Source organism: Coturnix japonica, chromosome 1, assembly GCF_054131305.1.
Source record: "Coturnix japonica strain WE chromosome 1, WE-NBRP24, whole genome shotgun sequence".
NCBI classification, from domain to species: domain Eukaryota; kingdom Metazoa; phylum Chordata; class Aves; order Galliformes; family Phasianidae; genus Coturnix; species Coturnix japonica.
Window position 1 is genome coordinate 49,912,649 of NC_140663.1, and position 14,851 is coordinate 49,927,499.

The 14,851-nt window shown below is 43.8% G+C and overlaps 1 protein-coding gene across 4 annotated transcripts; it reads left to right on the top strand.

Moving 5' to 3' along the window:
• Positions 1 to 1,573: 1,573 nt before the first annotated feature.
• On the top strand, positions 1,574 to 14,741 carry PWP1 (PWP1 homolog, endonuclein). Of its 4 annotated transcripts, XM_015863841.3 has the most exons (16): positions 1,574 to 1,691; positions 1,778 to 1,836; positions 2,526 to 2,710; positions 3,129 to 3,214; positions 4,508 to 4,604; positions 5,133 to 5,243; positions 5,770 to 5,900; positions 6,804 to 6,877; positions 8,529 to 8,625; positions 9,425 to 9,486; positions 10,193 to 10,304; positions 10,789 to 10,879; positions 11,904 to 12,025; positions 12,496 to 12,601; positions 13,299 to 13,462; positions 14,516 to 14,741. In XM_015863841.3, the coding sequence occupies exons 1-15, from the start codon at positions 1,626 to 1,628 to the stop codon at positions 13,412 to 13,414; spliced, it is 1,515 nt and encodes a 504-aa protein (XP_015719327.2). In that variant the 5' UTR covers positions 1,574 to 1,625; the 3' UTR covers positions 13,415 to 13,462; positions 14,516 to 14,741. The 4 variants fall into 4 exon arrangements, 2 of the variants coding, with proteins under 2 accessions (XP_015719327.2, XP_015719317.2); XM_015863831.3 differs by having other exon boundaries at positions 13,299 to 14,741; XR_014943344.1 differs by lacking the exons at positions 8,529 to 8,625; positions 9,425 to 9,486; positions 10,193 to 10,304; positions 10,789 to 10,879.
• Positions 14,742 to 14,851: the final 110 nt, after the last annotated feature.

The window sequence follows — 14,851 nt, forward strand, 5'->3', positions numbered from 1 at the left end:
AAACTCAGCTCTGCTCATGCAAGGTTAACAAATGGGTCTAAGACAGAGTTCAGGTACAAACCAGCTCTGGGGGAGACACACTGCCACGTCTGATTGATCACTGATGTAGGGGGAAGCCTTTTAGAAGCTCAGGTTTAGGAAAGCTCAGTCCAGAACACACTGTAACATAGGAATGTTTGGTGAACTTTCTTGTTAGAGTGCTCTCATTGACATGGGACCTGAACTTGGTCCTTGCATGCTTCCCGGGACAGCCATTGGAGCCCTTTTCTCCTGTTGTATGTACCAAACTTCAAGTCCACTTCCTGCATCCAGCAGCGATTCAGACTTCTGACAGCTATGGATCATTCTTCGTAGTTGAGACAACCTTTTAGGTTCACTCCCTAGTTCCCCCAATGGTTGTGTCAGAATTCCACACAAACTTAAGAAATAAACATCTGCTTTCTCCCTTAAGCCTCACACCTCTGTAGCCAAGCCATCTTTGGGCACTAGATAACAAGAAGCCCACTTTTACTGGAGTGTTACAACCTGAGACATCCTGGCTGCTTCTTTGGGGTATGTGTGCTGTATGGCACTAGAGCTCAGTCACTGTCGCAAGTGACTGCAGGGAGCTTTCTGCCTGGGACAGAGCACTTTCAACTCCACCTCTGTAACTGCCAAGGCACTGTGAAACAATGATGCATGCAAAAACCAGCTTACTGGTCTTTCTATTCTTAAGAAGTCGGAGGACCAGCTCCACATCTCCAGTAACCACGTAACGGATGGAAGTGTTGGAATCATAAAGTGTTTATGGACTGGCTCTCAAATATGAAATTAATAGTAGTTTTGTTATCGTGCAGATTTGTTACCTATTTTCCTCCCCACCTCCATCTTTAGATCTCTCTTCTGATACTTCCATTGCTTAATATCACCACAGAATACTGCTGTTTTGTAATTACGTTTGTGCTGAGAGGGAACATGGAGCACGTGTGCCCCCTCTGGGTAATGCTTTGGTACAAACAGGTCTGGCTCGAGGGTTTGCTGTGCAACCGTGCACAGTGTAAATGAACGTCTCTGCAAAAACACACATCCAGGAGCCACATTCACTGGAAGTAACCTTTCTTCTTTGGCTGCTTAGCACTTCCCTCAGCCTGTCCTTTGGGCCACTCCACCTGCCAAGCTGAAATTCAGACGCCAAGCTCTTGAGTCTCACCACGTGAAATGCTCGTTTCCCCAACCCTGGGTACCTGGACACTGGCACGGGTTGCCCAGTTGTGGATGCCCCCACCCTTGAGGCACTCAAGAACAGGCTGGATGGGGCTCTGAGCATCCTGGTCTAGAGGGAGGTGTCCCTGTCTATAACAGGGGGTTGGACCTACATGATCTCAAAGCTCCCTTCCAACCCAAACCACTCTGTTTGGTTCCCTATGAAAAAAACAGCACCTGTTGATATTCATTGATGACTGCTGAACATTGATTAAAAAAAACTACCACCACTACCCCACCCACCCCGCGCTTCCATCCCGTTCCGGCGTTTAAATGTGACATCACCCACAAGTCCCCACCTCTTCCCACAGGCTCTGCGGGCGGACACGTCACTCGTGGTGCGCCCACTCGGTGCCCCGCAGCCCTACGCACGTGTGGCCGCCATGAGCTGCCCGGTGACTTGCGCCGCTTGGGTGCGCCGCGGCATTGCCAAGGAGACGCCGGACAAGGTGGGGGTGGGATGGGGTGGTGCTGAGGGACCCCGTGAGGGATCCTCGGTCCTCCCCCATCCTCACGGCGCTGTGTCCGCCCGCAGGTGCAGCTGAGCCGGGAGGAGTTGAGGCGGCTCGTCGGGGAGGCCCGCGGCAGGCTGCAGTGAGCGGGGAGCTCGGGGCGGCACAGGGGGAGGGGGGGACGGGAGGAGGTGAGTCTGTGGGTGGGAAGGAACACATTGTGACAGTGATGGATTATCCTGAATTGGAAGGGACTGTAAGAGTCATTGGAATCCAGATCCTGACCCCACATGGCACCACACAGCAGCCAAACCCTGTTGAGTGCATTGTCCAGACACGCCTTGAACTCCAGCACTTGGGGCCATGCCCACCGCCCTGTGGTGCAGCCCCTGTCCCTGACCCCCAGCTGCCCCTCCCCTGGCACAGCTCCATGCCGTTCCCTCGGGCCCTGTCGCTGTCACACAGCAGAGCTCAGCGCTGCCCCTCCGCTCCTGGTCAGGAGCTGCAGCCGCCATCAGGCCTCCATCAGCTCCTCTGCTCTGGGTGAGCAAACCAGGGCCCTCAGCCGCTCCTCACGCACCTTGCCCTACAGACCCTTCACCATCTTTGTCAGAGCTCCTCTTGATGCTTGCTAATAGTTGTCAGGAAAATATACAAGAAAAAAACTTCATCGCAATTCTCAGGCAGCCTGAGAGAACAGTGACTTGTATTTAATGCGGAGGTTGGAAGGGGTCAGGGCTCTGTGTGCTGAAGCTTCGCTACCAAGCTGCTGAGTGGTGTTTCTGTCTGCGCATTCTGTCTGCGTTGCTCAGGGGATGTGTCTTTGTACAGGGAGGGCTCTGATGGCAGCGATGAAGAAGATCAGGGCCAGCCAGCGGATGGCATGGATATTGCCATTGCTGACAGGGCTGAGCCGCCTCCTGACAATGAAGAGCAGGAGGAGAGCGCTGAAAAGCTGAGTGATGATGAGCTGGCTGAGTATGATTTGGACAAGTATGATGAAGAGGAAGACGGAGGTAAGAAACTGAAATGTCAGATTTTGTTGTAAGCTCTTTCTTCACTTCTTTTTGTACTTAGGACATACGCACGTTGAAGCCATGTAGCGCTTAGTTTAAAGTGCTGGAAATTCACATTTTGAATTGTTTGTTGGTCTGAGTTTAGATTTAATGGGTGAAATAACTCCATGTCCTGCTCCTTGCTGCCAGCACTGGGTGGTGTTGGAAAAGGGCTGTTGCTCCCTCTGCTGCTGCATTGGAGCAGAGCAGCACTGAGCAGCAGAGCCACGTGAAGTTCTCATGTTTGAAACTTGGAAGCTGATGTAGCCCACTCCTGGTATTTTACCATGTGTGGGGCAGTGCTGGAGTTTCTGACTCCATTGGAGTGTTTTGGGTGATCATTGACACATATGAGAAATATTCTGAAATTCCCATGTAGGTGATACCAAACTTGGAGAGACATTGGCTGGTCTGGCAGTATATGGGAGCAATGATCAGGATCCTTATATCACTCTGAAAAACACCGTAAGTACTGTAAAGATGTTAAATATGTGAAGCAGCAGAAACTCAGAATTGATTTAGATTTTCCACCCTCCCAGGCTGCCTGGGGGTGCTTGTAGTACTTTAAAATGTTTGCCAGAGTTATCCTTGTACAGAGCTCTTTTTGCTTTGTGCATCCCCCTTTGTGTGTGCTTTCTATGTTTAAGTTAGATGGTGAGGTGAACTGACTCATGATTTCAGACACGCACTTCTATCTGTGGAGGCGGCTTGTGAGCTACTTAATAGGACCCAGAAAGCACGTGAAGAAATACCAAATCTCAGGTCACTAATGACCCTAATAAGACAGCTTCCCAGACTGCAAGACGCCTACATGTTCCTTGCAGCCAGATGAGCTCAGACTAGTTTAGAAAACAACTAAAATGCAAAGTAATCGTGTCCAATCAGCGTTGTGGCTTGAAGAAATACAGCCATGTTGTTGTTCTTGGTGTTTACTGCCATCACTGTTAAAGAGTTAAGTACTGCACAGTATTAATTGGACCCATTCAGAGAATTGCAATACTCAGCAGAATGCAAATATAAAAAAATACTGGGAGTGAATGGAAAAGGAATTATTGAAAGCTTGCTGCGCGGTGCCCAAAAGGTTTCCTATGCGTTGTTTATATGAAGGATGGCAGTCTGTGTAAGGCTACTGACTTTAATATGCAGTTCCTAGTTTTCCATTAACAAAAATTCCCTGAATGCCTTCCATTCCTCAGTAACAATGAGAACTGGATGGAGGCTACATCTGTCCTGGTGCAGCTGAATGCCAGTATAGCTGCAGGCAATACTTCTCTGCAACTATTTTCCAGTATGTGGACAACGTTTTAATGCTCTGGGAATTGCTTCCTGTAGTGTGAGGAGCAGCGCCTCAGTATACTTACTGTGCAGAACATTGTTTTGTGATCTAAATGCTCAAGGCATGAGAGGCAAAGGGAAATAAAGCTACAAAAGTGGGATCCCGCTGGTGATTTTCCTTTTGGTGATAGGCTGCATCTTGTTTACCTCAGAAGGTGGTTTCATGTGTGGTAATGAAACATTTCTCTAAATGCAACTGCGTCCACATAAACGCCATCTCTGTAGCATTCAGAAGTACATTCAGCCTCCCTGTGACAGAAACTGGTTCTGCCTTTCTGCATTTACCACTGTATGATGCTTTCGGGTAGGTGGGCTGTAGGGCTCTGGTTGTTTACTGTAACAGATTCAGCCTTTAGAACTCGTGCAATTGTGCCAGTGTGTTCTTTGCTTAACATGTGATGGCCTCTCCTTTTTGCTGTTCAGGATCAATACGAACAGGAGGACTTTTTGATTAAGCCCAATGACAATCTTGTCCTTTGTGGCAGAGTCGATAAAGACTACTGTAGTTTGGAGGTCCATGGTAAGTAATGTGGATTTGTGCCTTACAGAGAAGCCTGCTGGTTTTTTTTTCCATGTAGCTGTGTAAAAGATGAGGTTTTTTTTTGGAGTCCTCAGCTTCCTCCAAAGCAAAAACTGTTCATCTGTTACCTGATTTCCCATGTTACTGAATCTGGACTTAGTGATTCTATGAAATGAATGTTTCAACCTTCGTTAATGTCCCCACGTGTAGAAAATGGTGATTGTGGGTTCAGAGCAATTACATTGAAGTGATTCTTTAAACGGAGTCATGTTGTAACATCTGAATTTTGCTAATATTTCACTTGATATCTGAATTACACAGGAGAGCATTAGTTCCTTTTGTAGGATTTTGTAAGCTGTAACATTAGTACTTAGAGGCTATGGCTTCTACTTGGAAGCTCTGAACATATTGGAAATTGGCATTCCAGATCTCCTTTGGAATTTAGTGCCATGTTTTCTTTCTGCAGAGGTGAGCTGACTTTGGTTGCTTGCTTTTCCTCTTCACTGATGTCACATACATCTTTTTCAGTTTATAATCACGAAGAAGACTCATTTTATGTACATCACGATATCATCCTGCCTGCTTATCCTCTGAGTTTGGAGTGGTTGAATTTTGATCCGAACCCTGAGGAGTCATCAGGTAAACAACAAAGGATACTGTAATTGGCCAATAAAACTGTTCGTAACTGAAAAGCATGTAAATATGATGTTGTTACTGAGTAGTTCCATCCACTGAAACTTAATAAACCCAAGATGTTAAGAGGGAAAAACTGAAAATCTTTCCTTTATCTCACTTGGTGATAAGTGACCTTAGTGATGCTGGCTTAACAAGCGGTGCAACTAAAATATTGGCTTGATGAGAAATAATTAAGTTATTGTTAATTAGCAGAACAAAGCAAACTCTGATCTGTTTTTTGATGTTTGCAAGTGAAGGGTTTCAAAGTCCTTATGGCACAGCACGGTTGCAACATTTATATATGTTTATGTTTTTAGGAGCATTTTTTCCTGTGGTGCTTTAATAGGGCTCATGTGAACAGCGGTGCTTACTGAAGGGGAAGTGCACTTAAGAGCACTTGAAGAAATATGCAGCAGCTGGGATGCCAAAGGTGCTGTTTTATAACTAAATGTGATTGTGTTTGTTGTTGGTTTGTCTTGTGTGTATGCAGGAAATTATGTTGCGGTGGGTAACATGACCCCAGTTATTGATATCTGGGACCTTGATATAGTGGACTGCTTAGAACCTGTCTTTTCTCTTGGGAGCAAGAAGGAGAAAAAGAAGAAAAAGAAAGGAAAGAAAGTAAGTGTTGGTTGAATGGAGGAAACTTAAAGCGAGGATAATATTCTTACTTCTGTCCTGCAATAGAATAAATGAAAGTGTAGGTAGTCAGGTTTAATCCCCGCTATTGTGTTGAAGGATGATGTCTAGATGAGTTACAGAAGATAATGTCTTGGTTGTATACAGGGGGCTGAAACTGCTACTTGCCTGTGACTCAGGGAGTTGAAAAGGCATTGAGCAATAAAGGACAAGGTTTACTCTAATGAAACACAGCTAGTTTGGATTCACCTCTGTCAGCTTTATCCATCTGAAATTGAAGCAGGTTTAAAGTAGTCATCGAGAAAATACAGCATGTGTACATAGAGGCACGCCCAGAGAGTGACTGAGGTATCAGAATTGCTATTAAAGATAACCGTTTGGAAATGCTTCAGCTTGAAACACCCACTGCTCTGCCCAGGGATAGTTAAAGCCTGGAGGAAAGAACAGAGAATGAGTGGGAGAACTTATGGGTGCCTTCCAATTGTTCTAGAAAAATCCTTCAAAGCTTAACCATTTAAAATTAGCATTTGTAGGAGCTGGTCATTAAAGGACCAGTTGGTGGGAAAAGAAGGAAATGCCAGAAGAGTTTAGGAAGAAGCTGAAAAAGCTGCACATTAGGTGATGGAAATGAAATTTCTTCTTCTGTAGCCTGAAGGAAATAAGTGGTTCTGTGAGCTCTCCTGCTGTGGATGGAGCAGTCTGAGAGCTGGGGTAAGAGGAAGCCTCTTCTACCTTCCGGTTGCAGCCTCGTTGCAGCTAGAAAGAATGATTTAATAAGTGTAGATGTCTGTGAAGGCACTGAAGAGTTCATAATAATGTGTTGTGCTGTTTGATTTCCATTGAAGCTGTAATGTTCTGAAGTCTGTGCTGTATCTGCCTGTGCAGGGTTTATCTCAGGAAGGGGCAGTGGAAGGACACACTGATGCTGTGCTCGATCTCTCATGGAATAAACAAAGCAGGTAAAGGAGTCTTTGAACAACAGTGCTTGGGTACACATTGGCACAGTTAATTAGGCTTGCTTTTTTTCACTAATTCAGAGCCTTATGAAGCGTAGTGCTGAACTTGAAAGCAGTTGTGAAATGAATCAGTTCTCAAAAATATTTGCCCCTGTAAAAATTAAAAAGACAAACAAAATTAGGACACCGGATTTCCTCTTTATTTTTTAAAATAAGTGTTTATATACTGCTGCAGATAGCTTTTATTTCCAAGTTGTCCAGATGATGTCGAGGCTAAAGTGGTTCCAAGCCATTCAATAAAGCAGCTGCATATAAGCCAGACAAACTGGAATAGCACAAGGTCTGGGCCAGTCTGTCAGTGACCTAAAACAGCATCTGAACAGATAGAGGACTACTTCTTCATAGAAGGTAATCCTTGCTGTGTATTATTTTCCTTTGGCTTTTGCTCTAGAGCTGTGAAGAGAAAAGACTGCAAAAGCCCTCATAGCACTGCTGTAGACACACCTCTGACCTGTGGGAGTTACTGTTGCCTGAATGAGTTAGCAAGAAAGTAGTGCTGTTGAAGGAATGCAAAGCGGGCACATCTAAGGGGAGAGGTTAAGGATGATGTGCAGGCTGGAATAGAGAAGCCACTCGGTGTTGCTTAGGTAGCTTGTAATGAATCAACTGTTAAAGGATCCTTAGGATGGGCCTTGAAACTGTCTCAGTGATAGATTTATGTATTTATATTTATTTTTCCTGCTGTCAAATTGCCTGAAGACTGATGCAATCAATTCTGCGTTCTCTGATCAGCAGGTGTCAGCCTTTACTTAAAGCTCCTTGTTATCTAGGCACCAAAGGAGGAAGCACCCTCATAGATATTCAATAAACATGCAGAAGTTTGTGCTCTCAGTATGTTGTCTGTTGATCTTGAATGATACACACGCACAGCGTGGTATCATTCCATCAGTCTGACTCAGACGTAACTTTCATATTACTTAGAGGCGATTGTCTTGTGACAGAGATAAGTCACAAAACTACAGCTACAAGAGTTAAAGTGTCTGCAATGTCCAGTGCTGTAATATACTGGGTTATGAACTCCGTGATGCTGGTAAAACTTTCAGGAAATAAAGGGTGTATGGTGTTGGGTCTTTGTTAGCTATATAAACACTCAGATATTGGAGAGCTGGGTTTTTTGTTAAGAATAGATTTGTCTGGCTCTTGGCTGCAAGCATATGCCTGCAGACTGAAGTTGCATTAATGCTGAAAAATACCATCTTCATGTCAAACAGAGGGAAGTGCTTCAAGTCTTTCTCACTATTTTGCTCAGGAAGCCTTCTGGTAAATTATATTTTTAAGTGCTGTGGGGAGAAAATGCTAGCAGATCTTTACTTGTAACTATATAGACCAGTGTTCTTGTGAGTGCCCTGTCCCTGGAGATGCTCAAGGCCAGGTTGGATGGGGCCCTGGGAAGCCTGAGCTAATAGGGGTCAGCTGTGCCCATGGCAGGGGGTTGGCATCAGGTGGGCTTTGAGGTCCCTTTCAGCCCGAGCCATTCATGATTCTATGATGCTTGATCTCCACATCAGATTTTCTGCGTGTTTAGGATTTTGGACCATTATTAGGTTTTGTCTCTAAGACTTTTTTTAAACCTGATCTTTTGGCTTATTATCAGGAATGTTTTGGCAAGTGCTTCTGCTGACAGCACTGTGATCTTGTGGGATATGGCTGTGGGCAAACCTGCAGCCAGCCTGACACTGCACACAGACAAGGTACGTAATAATGAATGCGTTTATTTCAGTGTAAAGCACAGAGAAGAAAACACTGCAGTTTCTGTGTAGCTGCTCAGTACTGAACACATTAAAGCAGCAGCTCTGTGGTTTTCCAGCCAACTGTGCAGAATTCTTTACAATTCTCAATCGGTTGTTTTTTGCAGACAAACGGTTGTGTTTTTTTTGTTTGGTTTCAGAACTGTTAATTAACTTATCCATTAGAAAATCATGGGAGACTTATAACAGTTTCCTGGTTTTGTTGTGTAAAAGCCCAGGAGGTTGGGGATCTAATAGTGCTGCTATGAAGCTTCAAAATACAGGTTTCTGAGCATAGATCAAACTAAGCTTTGCTTAAGGAAACTATGAGTGTTGCCTGTATTTTATTCTAGGTAAGAAAGGTTTAAAGTAAACGATACCGAAATTCCATAGTGATGGATGTTTGGAAAATGAATTAATCTTGTAATTAGAGTGTGGAATGAGGGTATGTGATTCAGTTCACTTACGAGACATCAGAATATCAGAACACTTCATAGGAGTTGTTAGGGGGAGGTGTTGTGGGTTTTTTGTTTGTTTATTGTGGGGCTTTTACTGTGTGCAGTGTTTATTCAAAGGCAGTACCTGTGTATGCGTTCTGTCTTCAAGAAACATTTAGATGTTGTACTGAGGGACGTAGTTTAGTGGGATGTACTGGAGATAGGTAGACAATTGGACTGGATGATCTTAGAGGTCTTTTCCAGCCTTGGTGATTCCCTGATTCTATCTCAATGCTTATTCTTTAATAAAATCTCCTGTCACTTAGGTCCAGACATTGCAGTTTCATCCCTTTGAAACCCAGACCCTCATTTCCGGATCTTACGATAAGTATGTCACGGTAATGTTTTTAAATGCCATGCTTAGCCCAGCATTAATGCCCATCATTAGCCCATTAATTTGCCTCAGGTTTTCCTTTTAATTTGCTTTTTAAGAGTGCCAGATTTGAGTAAAGTTGTTTCTTTCCAGTAAAGTAGCCAGGTTTGTACGTGGCCAAAATACAGCTTTCCTTCCCTCTTTCTCAGCTTAGCCAAATACTTTAACCATCTGGACTGTAATTTTCTGTGCCAGGCATCTGTTCCAAACTGAATTTATTTCTTAATTTGTCTTTATGTCTTTTCTGCAGTAGAAATGTACCTCTGCTCATCTCTGTGTAAGCATCTCTGGGCTTCTCCAAGCTATAAGACTAAGCTGGGCTTTATGTTGTCTGGCTTGTGTTACGTACTTGCCACGTTGGAGAAGAACCCCGTGTTGTTGGGAGCTGGATTCTGCCCACTTTCCTCCCCCGTAATCCTTCTGTAAAAACAAGAAGAAATTGTCCATTCACTCAGACCAGCATCCTTATCCCTTGTTAGCTCTCCCTTTGATTCCCTGCACACCTACATACCAGTACACTGTCTGTAGACCAGCTGACCGCCTTTGTGGATTCCTCCTGTAAAGCATCCAGGGACCTTCTGTAGGTGCCAGTGGTAAAAGGAACTTCACAGAGTTTTGTTATGATTTTGCTATTTTTTCCTTTCCTGTCTGTTTGCCATAGATCAGCTGTGCTGTACGACTGCAGAAGCCCACAAGATAACCATCGAATCTGGCGGTTTAGTGGTCAGGTTGAAAGAGTAACTTGGAATCACTTTTCACCTTGTAATTTCTTAGTGAGTATTTGCTTTTCTCTTCTTGGCCTGTTGGCTGCTTCGTTTAACCCATGCTTTTGTATTTTTTCTCAGTATGATTACACTTAACTTTGTGTAGGTCTGTGAGGCAGCTGTTAAATGGCTCCAAAGTTTGCATCGAGTTTAGAGACGAGAAGCTCGGTGTTTTAGTGCTGAGCATAAGGTCTGAGCTCAGTAGTGCAGCCATATTCAATACAAAATACAGTTAAAGAAATCTGTATACGGTTAAGATTTCCACATATGTCACTGCAGCGTAGCATATATACACGGAATAATTCAAGCTCCAGATGTATGAAGTCTGACTTTGGAAGTGAAGAACTGTGTACAGGGGAATGTATCCAGCTAAGAAGCAGTTTAAGTCTGTCTCAGATGACAGGGGTTTAATAGAGAATGGATGTTACTCCATAGAACACTTTTAAACAAATGACTACGGCGGTTTGTTTTCAAAGTATTGTGGTTTCCTTAGGCAAGCACAGAGGATGGCTTTGTGTACTGCCTGGATGCTCGCTCTGATAAGCCTCTGTTTACTCTGAAGGCTCATGACGAAGAAGTATCAGGTAAATGATGTGTGTGTTGTGTTTGCCCCAGTGGTAGGGCTTATCTGGAAGATGTCTTCAGCTGATATGGCTGAGGTGGTGGTGATTCCTTGCTTAACGAAAAGATAAACTAGTGCGTAGTAATAGTGAGTAGCTGGTCCATGAAACAGTCTCTGCTGAGAACCACAGGATGGCTTGAGTTGGAGGGGACCTTAAAGCCCACCCAGTCATACCCCGTGCCATGGTTAGGGCTGCCTCCTGCCAGCTCAGGCTGCCTAGGGCCCCATCCAACCTGGGCTTGAGCCTCCAGGGATGGGGCACCCACAGCTTCTCTGGGTATCCTGTGTCAGTGCCTCACTGCCCTCTGAATGAAACATTTCCTAGTATCTAAATCTCCACTCTTTTTGTTTAAAACCATTGTAAGCAAAGTATTTTAACAACAGTGAACTCTTGTCTCAGTGAATATCATGAGAAAGGACAGAAACTATGGAGTCTGCTGCAGGACTATCAACTAGAACTTCTGTATCCGTAATATTTTATACTGGCACTTCGCTCTGATGGTGACTTAGATATGGCACATGGGAAGGTTTTAACACTCTCTGCTTTAGACTCCTTAAATTATTTGACCAGCCTAGAAACTTTTAAAAAGCAACTTGAAGGAAGTACCTGATTATGTGCTCAGAATGAGATGTCAGTATGTCCCGTCATCGCAGATGGATGAAGTGATGGAGTTGAATGAAGAAAACTAACTGGGGAAGCCAGATTGATTATGTCAAGCAAGAAGCACAACCGCAGCTCTGCTGTTACTGTCATTACACTGAGAGATAAAATAGGCCTACATGAAGTTTGCTCTCAAAAGGCTCTTCTGTCGCTGTAGGAAGCAGTGGTAGCACAAAGCTGTTGTTAACTTTTTGCTTTGTTTTGCTGGAACTGAGTTCAGTGTGTGAAGAATATTAGGTTTGTTCTGCTTTCACCCTAAGTGTATCCTCATCTCTAAAATGGCGATTGATTGATGCTTATACACTGATGTGTTCATATCTTCCAGGGCTACAACTAAGCAGTCAGGTCAAAGGGTGCCTCGTGACATCATCTGCTGACAAACACGTGAAAATTTGGGATATCCTGGGAGGCAAACCAAGTCTAATCCATTCCAGGGATATGAAAATGGTAATCTTTGATTACATTTCTTACTTCCAAGATGGTGTATGTATAACTGTTGAATCTGTTTTCTAATTTAAGTCTTGTTTTGTGGGACGTCTTAAAGAAACAAGAACAAAAAAAACCCACATCTGTGTATTCTGAGTAAAACGTTCCTCATTGCAACACAATATTCAGTTCAAGATACAGTTGGCAGGCTGCCTTGAAGCCTTGGATCTGGATGTCAGATCAAGTGTTCTGCAGTAGAACTATTAGTTCTCCAACATGCATCTTTGAGCTTCAGAATGAATATGACTTCCTAAATGTGTTTAACAGCTCTTACAATGATTTTGTAGGGACACAAAGTCAAGTTTCAAGAAACAAAGAGCTTATATTTGTTATAACTTGCCTGGCAAAAGTATTTTAGATGATAAAATCATTTTCAGATGATATTTAAGGGAAAGAAAAACACCAAAAGATACTTTCTCCCTCCTTCCCAGGGTGTTCTCTTCTGCGCAGCTTGTTGCCCTGACTTCCCATTTGTTTTTGCCTTTGGAGGAGAGCGAGAAGGTCTGCGTGTCTGGGATATAAGCAGCATTTCTGCAGGTAACATTCTCATTTTCTGGGATCTTGAGGCTCTGCCCCCAGGGTGTATCTGTATATTCAGCTCTGAGCGTGACACGTTTAAACAAGTACCCAAAGACTGAATGTTTTCTCACTACCAGCTTAAAAATATCTTTTTTTTTTTTTTTTTTTTTTTTTTTCCATCTTGGAGAGCTGTATTTGCCACGGTTTATTTTCTTGTAACTGAAATACAATACCTCATTTCTCACAGCCTTCCTTTTTTGTTAATGTTCCTGGTGTAAACAGGCACTGCATAGAAGTCAGGGCTGGTTTTGATCAGTTGTCTCAGTTGCATGTAGCTAAATGGTGTGAATTTTTTGAGGTTTATGAGAGCTCGATAAAACCCAGAGGGACTAAAACCAGTAATAAATAATTTAAACTGTTTTGCTCTACAAAACTCATCCATTTCACAGTGCTTCAGTAAGGGAATTACACACAGGGAAACATCTAGAGATTCACCGGGGGAGAAATACCGTGACTTGTAATTCAATTATCGTACACGGGGAAACAGATTGTTCTGACATGTAAGCTTACAGCTCCCTGCTCTGGGTAATGGGGAAGGCTTTGAAACTGCATCAGGTGAGGATTTCCATTCTGTTGTATTTGCCTTGCTGTACTTGCTGTAGTGCTTTTGTCTCTGGGGAAGTAACATGTAAGCAATCCCTTACCTGTGTTGCAGTGAATGAAGTTTTTGGAAACAGAGAGAGACTTGTTCTGGCTGGTGCAAACTCTGCGGCTTGCAGCTCATTGGCTGGTAGTAGCAGCAACAGTTCAGAGACGGCAATGGAATCATGATGGACAGAACCTCACAAAGTCAAAGTAACTGAAGGGACTACAGCTCAGGTATATTCAAGCAGTTCCCCTGTTTGGAGAGTGTTCGTGGGAGTGACTCATGTCGTGCAGACTGCAGGCTTCTTTATCTCAAAGAAATATGGACACGAGAAGCTGTGAGTTCTGCCTCTCTCACCAGCTTCAAAAGACCAAATCAATTCCATATGCTTGAGTTTACGATCCTTGAATTAGGGGCTGCTGGTTGTAGACTTGATATACAAGATGAAATCGTCACCAGAAAAGCATTCTGCTGCTGTCAGAGGTTTGTCCAGTACTGCAAAGAAGGTAAATATCTCCGAATGGCGTTAAGGAACAACACTTCAGCCAGCAGTTGTGTAATGTCAGACAGATGCTGGGTGAAATGGCAGCTGTAAATAGTCAGATAACTGATGCTTAATTTGAGACTGGATAGACTAAAATTCTAATACAGATTTTTACCTTTTTCATATCTAAGTTGTTTGGGTTTTTTTTTCCTTAAGAATATTTCTTGGGTAGTAAATTTGTGTCCCTGAGTAGAATCCTGAAATGTGTCACTTGAGATCACCAAAATTAAACCACAAACATCTCTGCTCTGTCCCACTGTGACCAAGGGTTTCTTTCCCCTGGTTCCCTTAAAGTCAGCAGTTAGGTTGACATTCAGTTGATTTATAGCAGCAGGAACCTCATTAAGGCTCCTCACATTTAAAAATGAGCACCAGGTGCCTTACCGTAGGCCAGAGGAAGTTAAATGGATACTCTTAACCCCTGTGAGTTGCTTCCCTTGCCACGTTTTGGAAGGTGTTTATTCAAGATGTCTATTAAAGCATTACTGCTGCAAAACCCCTCGGTATGAAAACAAGTGTGCTCACAGACTTGTCAGTGCACACAGCTTACAAGCTGCAACTGCTGCTTTCCACCCTAGCTTGCTGTAACTTCCTCTGGCCATTAGCAGACAAACAACTGGCTTGGACTGTCCTGGGGAAGAGGTAGAGCTGTAGGTTTCTGTCCCAACCCTTGAAATAAGTGCCTGCTTCTAACTCCAGCTTCAACAGGTTCTTTCTGACATAAATGATTCTATGATTCCAGTTCAGCTGTTCCCAGGCTGGTACCAGGTGTTCAGAATGGCTCTGCAGGAACCAACAGTTGTTGCATGTACCAGGAGCGCTGCCCCATTCTGCCAGGCCCCAGTGAGTGGGCTTGTGAATCTGAAGGTGAAAGCATCAGAACCACCTCTGGTCATGTGCTCTGCACTGAAAAGCTGCAAGCTTTTCCAAGCTTCCATTTGAAATAAATGCTTCACGTTAAGCTCCTTGAGGGTAGTTGTTTCTTTGCTTCTGTAATTACTGGCTGTAGCAGCTGCTTTTTGTTCTAGTGAGAAATCATGTCTCTACAGATATGCACCTCTTATCTCAGCTGTCCCTT